This window comes from Beauveria bassiana, assembly GCF_000280675.1.
Source record: "Beauveria bassiana ARSEF 2860 unplaced genomic scaffold BBA_S00121, whole genome shotgun sequence".
NCBI lineage: Eukaryota > Fungi > Ascomycota > Sordariomycetes > Hypocreales > Cordycipitaceae > Beauveria > Beauveria bassiana.
This window is the reverse complement of record NW_007930956.1, coordinates 1-11632: the sequence shown is the minus strand read 5'-3', so window position 1 is coordinate 11632 and position 11632 is coordinate 1. Positions and strand designations below refer to the sequence as shown.

The 11632-nt window shown below is 47.6% G+C and overlaps 2 protein-coding genes across 2 annotated transcripts; one reads left to right on the top strand and one right to left on the bottom strand.

Annotated features, from left to right (window-relative positions):
- Positions 1-1125: 1125 nt before the first annotated feature.
- BBA_10302 (polyketide synthase) lies at positions 1126-9236 on the top strand (the record flags this gene model as incomplete). The annotated part of the gene is made up of 11 exons (XM_008605399.1): positions 1126-1778; positions 1870-2140; positions 2192-2217; positions 2276-2371; positions 2436-2565; positions 2618-2681; positions 2738-3104; positions 3183-3295; positions 3347-8328; positions 8383-8556; positions 8613-9236. The coding sequence occupies 11 exons, from the start codon at positions 1126-1128 to the stop codon at positions 9234-9236; spliced, it is 7500 nt and encodes a 2499-aa protein (XP_008603621.1).
- Positions 9237-9829: 593 nt separating this feature from the next.
- Positions 9830-10990, bottom strand: BBA_10301 (UbiA prenyltransferase; the record flags this gene model as incomplete). The annotated part of the gene is made up of 3 exons (XM_008605398.1): positions 9830-9850; positions 10160-10879; positions 10949-10990. 3 exons carry the CDS (start codon positions 10988-10990, stop codon positions 9830-9832), a joined length of 783 nt encoding a protein of 260 aa, XP_008603620.1.
- Between the last annotated feature and the right edge of the window lie 642 nt (positions 10991-11632).

Below are 11632 nucleotides of genomic sequence, written 5' to 3'. Positions count from 1 at the left end.
ACCACGACTACCGAGTTGCATAAAAGTGTTGTAGATGTTGTCAGCCATCCGGGAGCTTAAGAATCTTAGTATATCAACCAACTCTATAGACAGAGTAGACTCTCTAAGTTGTACTAGCCCATTACCTGCAGGGTGTAACCTTTTAAGTGCTTCTACCTTGAATACTATTGACTTCCCTACACCAGTATCTGCTTCTGACTAGTGTTTCTATTTTAATATCTTTAAGTGTAGCCGCGCACGGCGCCGCTGATTGATATGGCTCGATTAATGGTCGACGAAGCCCTGAAAACTGCCGATGCGGCCCTCAAGGTAAGTCTAAGACTTTCTCGACTTCGGGTTTAGGCCAATTACAAAAGTGCCAACGCGAAACAATGTCTTATATGTATGTATTAGGCTGAAACAATGCAAAAAGCAAGCCTATTAGGCTTTTGCTGATATTGAGCCTGCTGTGTCACGCCAGATAGAGAATTGTGCGCCTTCCAGTCGCTTGCCGCAATAGAACTCGAATCGAACGCGGTATGTCGTCATTTATGTGTAAGGACACTATCAACAGGACAGGTGCTTGCGGCAGCTTACTCTGGCCTTTGCATGCTATACTGTCAATTATTATGTTTTACTTTCTTTTTATTCGTTTCCATGACACTAACTTCCGAGTCATTATTTGGCTGCACAAGTGAGAATGAAAAGCAAAAAAAAAAAAAAAAAACAAAGAAAAAAGAAAGAAAAAAGGTACTTCCCGAGGGGCACCATCCAAGAAACGCGCATGATATGGTAAGACATGCCAACTGCCGAATCAACATTATGTTGTATTTACTTATAGTGCCGAATTTCGGTGGCTGAGCCGAAGCCGATGAAGTGCAGATAGAACCACTGCACTATCGGAAAACTCCCTAACCCGCACGAGCTGTTTGCCTTCTTCTGAGGCCTTAAGCCAAACCAAGGTCGTTCCCCTTTGGGTTACATTAACACCGAGTTATGCATGTTGGCGTGGCAAGCCCAGGACTATGCTCCGTCTCAATTTACCCATAGCTTGGAAGCTTGGATCAGTCATATTCTCAAACTCCACCTTTGCCATATAGATGCGCAGTACAACAAGCGTATTCCACATTACCGACAGAGACAAACATGCAAAACAATAGTGCAATTGCGGTCATCGGGCTTGCGTACCGTGCCCCGGGAACCGGTGCGAAAAACATGTGGGAATATCTGGCAGAGGCCAAATGTGCGTGGTCAGGAGTACCACCCGACAGGTTTGATCACGGTGCGAACCACTGTAACGGGTTTAGAAAGCCCGGCCTTCTCTCAGCAACTGGTGCTCATTTTCTACCGGATGATGTCTATTCTTTTGATGCGCCTTTCTTCAATTTACGGCCAGATGAGGCTCGGGCTATGGATCCACAGCATCGCATGATCCTAGAGTGTGCCTTGGAGGCTATGGAGAGTGCTGGTATCCGGCTCACTGACCTTTCTGGCACCAACACGGGAGTGTTCTCAGCTGTTGGGTCTTCTGATCATGTTCAGCAAGTGTCCGAAGACTTGTCATATACAACTAAGTGGACCGCCATCGGGAACGCGGCTTGTATGTTTGCAAATCGACTCTCCTATTTTTGCAACCTCACCGGGCCTAGCATTACGCTTGATGCCGCTTGTGCCAGCAGTGGCTACGCATTTCATATGGCTTGCCAGAGCATCCGATCTGGGGAGTGCAATGCTGCATTTGTTGCCGCATCGCATCTCATCCTTGGCCCTACCTTGTGGAGCCATCTTGACAACATGGGGTAAGTTTACCGATGTACCGCACCATCACTCATTTAACCATTCCATCGTATCACTATTGTGACGTCCTATGGCTTACAAGAAACTGGGCAGTGCCACCTCTCTGGAAGGGAAATGTTTCTCCTATGATGAAAAGGCCTCAGGATTCGGCCGTGGTGAAGGCGGCGCATGCCTCTTAGTCAAGCGTCTCGACGATGCAATTAGGAGTGGTGATCCAGTTCTTGCTGTTATTCGTAACACTGCTTGCAACCATTCTGGACGGTCAGATGGTATCACGGTCCCGAATGCGGAAATGCAGGAAGACTTGCTCCGTCGAGTCCACGAGGAAGCTGGCCTAAACCCTGCTCAAACTCCCGTCGTCGAGGTATAGGTATTCAGGGTAAAGTCGTTCACATAGTTGCTAAAGTTTACCTAGGGTCACGGTCCTGGTACTCCAGTTGGGTAAATCAATGCTGATTCATATAACAGTGCTTTGGAAAGTTACTAAATATGCTATCAGAGACCCCATCGAGGCTGGTGCGTTCGCCTCAGTCCTGGCTCGTGAGCGAACACCATCTACACCGCTGTACATCGGCTCAGTCAAGTCAAATTTTGGGTACGTGAGGAGCCGTAATACCCTTGTCTTTGGACCTCTGGAACCCCCTAACCAATTCAGGCAGCCATCTAGAAATGGCCAGCGGGATCATCTCCATTATTAAGGCGATTTTAATGGTTCAACACGGCCAAGTCCTGCCCACCGCCCACTTTGAGCAGCTCAATAAGAGTATCAGAGGAAAAGAAAAGTTGAAGGTATGTGTGTTTGTGCATAGATCACCCATGGATGGCTAGACTGACATGACAGGTAACCAAATCTCTGGTGCCGTGGCCACTAGGTGCTCTAAAGAGGGTTTGTGTCACGAACTTTGGTAAGTACTCACGGATTTTAAAACCCATGGGAGAGCTGACAAGACTGTTTCGGTAGGATTCGGAGGCAGCAATGTTGCTATCATCGTCGATGAATCCCCAAATCTTCTCACACCTCCTCGGCCAGAGCCAGCCAAGGGCCGTGATAATGGTGGGCTGCGACTCTTCGTACTTTCCTCCAAGTCCGAAAAGAGCCTTTCAGGCTACGTCTCATCTTTTGTCAAGTATTTAGACACAACACCTGACTCAGATGATTTCTTAAAACACCTAAGCTTTACGCTTGGTCAACGGCGAACTCACCATGCCCACCGACTGGCGACGGTGGCAGACTCCGTTTCCGGCCTCAAAGATGGGTTGCTAAGCTCCAAGATCCGCAAAATAGCCGATATTTCCTTGGCCTTTGTATTTACCGGACAGGGTGCTCAGTACGTCCCGATTGCGACCCAACGCTAGCTAGCTGCTCGTAGCTTGAGTGTGTGAAGCGGTACTTGGACTGACTGAAGTTTAAGATATGCTCAAATGTCTGTTGATCTCCAACGCTATGAACGCTTTGCAGCAACCCTTGACCAAGCTGAAGCTTGCCTTTGCGATCTCGGCGCGGGTTGGTCGTTGAAAGGTAACCAGCGACGCTGCAACGAAAAAACACTGCGGACTAACATGAATGCAGAGGAACTGAACAAGCCAGAAGCAGAGTCACGCATTCATGATGCCGAAATCAGCCAGCCAGCATGCACCGCTGTTCAACTGGCCCTCGTCTCTTTGCTTCAGTCTTGGGGTGTTAAACCCGCAGCAGTGATGGGACACTCCAGTGGAGAGATTGCTGCTGCCTTCGCCGCGGGCCTCATCTCCTTTCAGGCTGCGGTGGCTATTGCCTACTTCCGCGGCCTGGCTGCTGCAAGACTCCGTGGAGTACGCGGTAAAGCAGGGGCAATGCTCGCTCTCGGGGTCGGCCCTGATGAAGCCTCAGATCTGCTGCGAGAACTTGACATGCATGCGACTATCGGCGCTATAAACAGCCACCAGAGTGTAACGATATCTGGAGATGTTTCTGCAATAGAAATGTTGCACCACATAGCACAAGAACGAGGGCTATTTACTCGCAGGCTCAAGGTTGATATTGCCTATCATTCCCACCATATGGAAGAAGTTGCCGATTTCTACCTCGAAGGTATTCAAGCGTATTGCCCAGAGGATGCTGGTGAATACTGCTCTGGAGGGGTAGAATCGCCTCCGATATTCGTCTCTTCAGTTACAGGCCGCGTAATTGAGACAGCAGCTATCGATGCGACATATTGGGTCAAGAATCTTCTTCAGCCCGTGCTGTTCAGAGACGCGGTAATAGCACTGTACGATATACTAAATCGTACCAGATGCGCTCGGCCGACCTCCAAATATTCCAGTGCCATCATTGAGATTGGTCCACACGCAACGCTTAAGAGCCCAATACAGCAAACGCTCCAGGAACTCCAAAAGCTCAAGTCTCCCAACCTGGCACCTTGCTCGTATCATTCTTCTATCTTACGCGGTACCAGTGGTTCTGAATCGCTCTTGCGCTTACTAGGGAACCTATTCTCCATGGGAACTGTGCTAGACTTTGGGCAAGTCAATCGCGTCGACATTCATGACGCTCGCGTCCTGACGAATCTTCCAGCGTACGAGTGGGATAAGTCCGTTCGCTACGTTCATAAGTCGCGAATCATGGAATCCAAATTGCACCCTGGCCATGACTATGATCCTCTTATTGGCTGGAAGATCCCTTATTGTGACGGCAGTGAACACAAGTTCAGGCAGGTTCTCACACTCGATGAAATGCCCTGGATCCGGGACCACAACGTGACCAAGGCAGTCATCTTTCCGATGACGGGTTATTTGTCAATGGCAATCCAAGCCTTAAGACGCGTGATCCCCACTGTCCCGGGTAGTTTCATTCTACGGGAGTATCATAATAAAAGAAGTTTAGAGATAGCAGAAGACGAGCGCATCGACCTGACTACCTGTCTCAGACCAGCAGCTACTGGGACGGAAAACTTTTCGTCTTCATCTTGGACATTCGAGATTCTATCCTGGGCGCCGGGTATTGATTGGACTCAGCACTGCTACGGCTTCATCGAAGCGACAACAGATCAAATAGCGATGAACACTTCGACTTTGATTTCGTCGGCCAAGAGAATTGGCAGCGATACCCTACAAGAACGCGACGCTGAACGACTATACGACCTGCATGGGACAGACGGAACAACCTATGGCCCTGCATTCCGTAAAATTAGTCGATTTTGGGAATCAGCCAGTTGGACAGTCAGCGAGATTACGTTGGACGATACAAAACCATTCCTACCAACCCAATATGACTCTTCTCTAGTTGTTGACCCGGTATTTTTGGATACATGCCTGCAAGGGATGGGTCCTTTCCGCACCATCAATGAAAAGAGAGCCGCTTATGTGCCAAACTATGTTAGCCGGCTCCGCGTTTCAAACAAGCTTCCAGCATCTCTAGCAAAGCCTCCTGTCATTACGTCGGTTACGCGGTTGCTCAGCCGCGAAGCCAAAGTTGGCAATTTAGATGTCAGTGTTGCCGTCTTTGCGCAATGTTCTCCTGGAGTTCTTGTGCCGGTTGCAGAGTTTGAGTCAGTTTCTTTTCAGTCAGTAACTGTGGCAAGCATACAAGATGAAGTTGCGAGTTTGCCCTCCAGCTATTGCTGGGAAACGGTGCCTGTTCTGGATTTTGTTGGAAAAGAAGTGTCAAAGGTGATCTCGTCAGATCCTTTAAGCGAACATGAATACGCAGAACGTGCCAAGTTCAATAGCGCGGCGCTATACTACATGGACCGAACACTAAACGAGATGGAAGGGCAGGAACTCCCTATCCTACCTCCACACCTGGCTAAGTTTCATTTGTGGGCCAAAACGATTATTGGCCAAGAGAAGTCGGCGGTTAGACATCAGCCAGTAGAGATACTAGCAGATGTAGCCGACTGCGATGCTCAAGGCCAGTTGATTTGTAGGGTTGGCGAACATCTCCCACGTATCCTACGCGGGGAAGTACAACCCTTAGAAATCATGCTCACTGATGATCTTCTCTCTCGCTTCTACGAGGAACACAAGGGCTATGCGAGAGGCAACCGTATACTGGCAAGATTTGCTCGCCATCTATCCGACATCAAAATGGGTATGCGCGTGCTGGAAATTGGCGGGGGCACGGGAGCTGCCACTCTACCAGTAATGGAGGAGTTATCACAGGGCGGGGATAGTCTCCCCGAATATCTTTCTTATACATTTACCGATGTCTCCGCCGGTCTTTTTGAGAAAGCTAAGAAGAAGTTGTCCAGGTGGACCAAACAAGTTGCCTTCAAGCGACTGGATATAACCCAGGACCCGACACAACAAGGATTTACACTGGAAAGCTTTGACCTCGTCATCTCATCAAACGTCCTCCACGCGACTCCTAATATCGCAGTTGCTATCAGACACATACGGTCGCTGCTGAAGCCGAATGGTAAGCTTCTCTTACTAGAAGCTACTTGTCATCCACCTCAGTATCTACCTTTTGCATTGCTTCCCGGGTGGTGGCCTTTTGAAGATGAACATCGCCCTGGCAACGACGGGCCTATGATCTCTGAGACTGCCTGGCACCATCTACTCGTTGCGCAAGGGTTCTCTGGAGTGGACAGCTCGATGGTGGAGAGCAAGGATCCGGCTGATGGGGTACTCACTGTCATGTGCTCCACAAGAGTTAATACAAACAATGATGACGATGGAGCGCCTACTTCAATCTATGTACGCGAGGTAGACGACGTCGGATTTGTTAACACGGTAGCAGGACACGTGGCTATGGAGCTCCAGCGCCGCGTTGCAGTAAAGACCTTTGGTGAGCTCAGGGCGGCAGACGGTGAGCTCTGCATAGTGCTGGACTCCCCCGACCAGAGTATATTGACAGATCTCTCTCCTGGACTGTTTCAAACTTTGAAGGAGGCCCTTCTAGAGACCAGCCGACTTTTGTGGGTTATTCCGGAGGGTCATCACCCAGACGCTCAAGCTATTAAAGGGATCCTACGCACAGTGCGGCTCGAAACCGACATAAGGGCATTGCTATTATTCGAGAATGTACCACCAACAGAAGAAGGAGCCAAGCGGGTCGCTCAGGTAGCCAAACGACTGCAAGACTCAGAATTGGGACGAAACCATGACCAAGATTTTGTTTGGGAAAATGACATGATATGTATTCCTCGACTACGACAGCTGGCGGGCGCCCGGGAGTCTTATGCTTCTGAAACCGGTATTCCCCTATTGAAACTTCAAAGCTTCTGGCAGGCTGATAGGACAGTGGCGATGACAGTTGACACTGTAGGGAGCTTGGATTCAATCTACTTTGGTAGGACGGCCACCCACTCTCTGCCACTAGCTGACAACGACATTATCATCCGGGTCGAAGCGGCTGGTGTCAACTTCCGTGATCTTCTTCTTGTTCTTGGATCTATACCATGGATGAACCCCGGGTTTGAAGGTGCCGGTGTCGTCGTCCACGTAGGATCCGGTGTTGCCAATTTATGTCCAGGGGACCGCGTGCTTTATAGCTGCCTTGAAGGCGGTGGATTTTCAAATCATGTCCGAATACCTGCTTGGGCGGCCGCCAGGATTCCAGACGAGCTGAGCAGTGTCGATGCTGCTGGTCTGCCCGTCGCATACATCACCGCCATCATGGCAATCATGCGGATAGGGAGGCTCCGGAAAGAGGAGAGCGTTCTTATACATGCTGCGTCTGGAGCTGTCGGCCAGGCCTGCATAGCACTAGCCCAGAATATTGGCGCCCGAGTTTTCGTCACCGCAGGTAGTGCTGAGAAGAGAGAATTTCTTCGGCAAAGGTTCGGCATCCCTATGGATTATATTTTTTCTAGTCGGACGAGTGCTTTCCGCGACGCCATTCTATGCAAGACGGACAGAAAAGGGGTCAACGTGGTCATCAACAGTTCAAGCGGCCATCTACTACAAGCTACGTGGGAGTTGATGGCGGATTTTGGTCGATTTGTTGAAATAGGCAAGGTTGATTTACTCAAGAACAGCTACTTGCCGTTAAGACCCTTTGAGCGCTGCGTGTCTTTCACAAGCATCGATCTCCGCCAGCAGTTCACAAAACAACCCAAAGAGATGGCTGAGTGCTTTTCAATACTCATTGACTTGCTCCAACGCCAGATTGTTGTTCCTATCAGGCCTGTCAATATCATACCCATATCTCACATTGCGGACGGGCTTCGCAAGCTCCAGTCAGGCAAAAATATTGGAAAGATTGTGGCGAGTCTAGGCCCAGATGACTGCGTGTTGGCTGAGAGTACACCCTCGCGAAGCCTTTCAACGACAGGCAGGCTACTCCGTAGTGATGTGACATACCTTATTACTGGAGGGACAGGTGGAATTGGTATTTCTTTGGCACAGTGGATGGTTGAAAATGGCGCCTGCAACGTCATCTTACTCGGTCGAAGCGGCTCGTCCCGCACAGAAGTTAAGCAACTGTTGGCGTTGTATACTGGCACTGACATCAATGTGAAGGCTCTCAGTTGCGATGTTGGGGCTAGAGAGGATCTTGAACGTGTTTTGCGATCCGTCCAGAGCCTTCCTCCAATTCATGGCGTTATCCATGGTGCCATGCATCTTCGCGTATGTCCCTGAGGCTCAAGGCCAGTACCTTTCCAACCGACTAACAATGTTTAGGACTCGCTCTTACAAAATGCCACATACGAAGACTGGCACGAAATTAGAATGCCAAGGGTCCAGGGGGCGTGGAATCTCCATGAGTTGTTACCAAAGCTTGATTTTTTTATTATTCTGTCGTCTTACGGCGGGGCTACTGGCAATGTCGGCCAATCGATCTATGCTGGCACATCGGTGAGCAACAAGCAGTTATTCTCCTATCGCAGTGCACCCTAACAGTTTGTTTCAAGACATTTTTTGACGCATTTTCAACGTACCGAAACTCCCATGGGCAGCACACAGTATCGGTATCTCTGCCATTAGTCCTAGATGTCGGGTATGCCGTCAAACAAGGCTTAACAGAAGACTTGAAAGCTGCACTGGGAGCTACCTTGACAGAAGCTCATTTACGGACGCTTATTAAGGGGGCTATTATAGGGCCATCTTCCAGTTTGAACGCGGGCGGAAAGGCTATGTCCTTTACCCTTGCGTCTGGGGACGACGCAAGTCAGCAGAGTTGGCAATTGTTTCACCCACGAGACCTTGTGCAGCGGACAAACTCCAAGATGCTCGTACCTGGTTTTGAGAATCTCCTTGGGAAACGAGTTGACGGATCGCATAACCATGACCCTCTCCTTCATTTGCTTGAGCACTTGCTTGATAAAGTTTCCTCCATCACGATGATAGAACGGGATGAGGTGCACGCGGATGCACCGCTTCGAAACTACGGTCTGGATTCTCTAATATCGGTGGAACTACGCAATTGGATTCGAAGACAGACCAAGGTTGAGCTTCCATTGCCTAGGATCGTGGGTGCCAAGAATCTCCGGACTTTGGCGCAGAATATTCTCGCACAAAAGGAGCCACAGAATTAAGAGTTTTTCACGGAAGAGGCGTACTATAGAGTAGTTATAGTAGTAAGGATGTATAAAATTATTAAATATATTAGATTTTTAAAAGATACTTCTCTTTATATATAAATTATACTAAAAGCTAGGTACCTTTAATTACCGTATTTATAGTATTATATAAGGCTTATCTATATAGTGAAAATAGGTAGTCTATATAATATTACTTATATTTTATATTAAAAATAAATAAATAAATATTTATAAATAACTTTACTAATTATATCTTAAATTAAATATAATTTATATTAAATAGTAAATTAGTTAATTAATACTTATTAATATAACTTATATAAATATAAATCAATTATCTTATATAAATAAAGTTTAATTATTATAAATTTAATAATTTAATAATAAAATAATAGCAATACACTTAAAGTATTAACTAGTAAAATAACTTTAAATATTTATTATAATTATAATTTAAGTAATATATAAAAAAATAGATTATAAAAATTATTAGTTAGTTATATAAAGTATTATTTTTAAATACTAAACTCTTATTTATTTAAGTAATAAATTTAGTAATATTTATCTTAAGGTAAAGTAATGTAGTTTTAGTAAAAAGGTATAGTAGCCTAATTATATTTTTAGCTTTTTAATTTTTTAAAATTTTAAACTAAAGAGTAATAATATAAAAATTAATATCAACGGTGCACCGTAGCAGTCCTTGTTCTTCCTCTGAATCTTTAATACAACCTATACTGGTTCAGTAATGGAGTCAGGTAGAGCGAAGGCAGCCAAAGCAAAGTATACAAATGCCACGACAGACGGTCCGCCTCGACAGTTCGACGCGACAGCAACCGCAGTACAATCAAAAAGCCAATCAGCCCAGACGGCACAAACCCCAGCGTAAAATGTCCCTGCGCCCAGTACGCTGGGCAAACCACCGACCACAGCGTTACAAACAGGGCCGTAATCACCCTTGTCGGACCATCCCCCATGACCAGCGGCATCGTGTGCCGTCCACGGGCTCTGTCGCCTTGCTGGTCTCGCAAATCCTGTATCTGAATCGTAGTGAGCGTGTTGAGCCCCAGCAACGCGCACCACTGGTACCCTGCGCGGCTGATTTCGGCAGACCCCATCGACCTCGCAGCCACACGGGTCGCGCCCAGCTGGCCCGTGGCGTAAAAGAGTGCGTTGATGATGTTTTTCCCCCACCAGTAGTTCGCACCGCACACACGATCATAAACCCACGTCTCCATCATAAACGCCACAGCCTCGGGGAGTCCGCCAAAGTACAAGCTGCTGGAAGTGACGAGCAGGCACGTCGCCGCGACATACCACTTCTTGCAAGCTTGGATGCTGAGCTTGCCCGAGGGGATGGCGCGCCAGGGCTTGTTGAGCGTGTCCTCCTTGACAGACTCGGGATCCATCTGGTTGCTGCTGTCAAAATGCAACATGTACAGCCAAATGTAACAGGAGGCATGGGCAACGGCGGTGGCGAGTTCGAAGAATGTGGCCTTGTCAACGGTGGTGACGCCGCTGGAGGCGACGCTGATGAGGGCAAATAGGGTGACGGGCTGGACATAGCCTTTAATGTTGCTCTCGGTGAGAAGGTAGGCAATGGTGATTGCTTCTCTCATTTTAGAGACTGTCATCTGGAGCTATTATTGCCTTTTGGTTAGCAGCTTGGTCTTTGTCCAAAGTTTGGTAGACATGGGAGGAGAGCACACTGTTGAGGTACTCGACCTGCGAGGTGCAACTTCGGACTCCATGTTGATTCAAATCAAAGACTTGTTGTATTGGATAGCAGTGAGGTAGTAGAATAATGTGACTCTATTATTCACCGAGGAGCCAGAAGCCCTCAGCGGGATGCTTGTTTCTGGCTCGCCCCTTATATAGCAGTCATCTAGCACATGACGCGGGCTTCAGCCGTGACAGCCGTCCCTTCTAGCACAGCCGATTTGCTCTTATTAATGCGATGTCATTTCGTTTCGATCGCTCGCATCATCGTACAAAGTTTGTTTCGGGTAAGGGCGCGGGGTGTGTTGTGCCAAGAGTATACTATGCGCGACCTGGCGATGGGCAGGAGGTGATGGGTATGTATTTGTATAGTTTTAAGAGTAGAGTCGTTTAAACTCGTCGCTAGGAGAAGGTTACAACAAAAAAAAAGGTCGAGTAATATTCCTTGCTTCCGTTTCATTTGTGATATAATTTAGCATGAGTAGCTCACGCCACGAGCTAGTACCTGTTAGCGAGAGTGGCAAGGCGTAGCGTATCGTGGTACCAGCACATCGCTGACGGGATGAAGCTTATGCACCACCAAGTTTTATGTTGCAATTATAAGAGGAAAGCGGTATATAAATAGGTAACTAATACACCTAGCTAAATTTATATATATATTAAAAATAGAAATT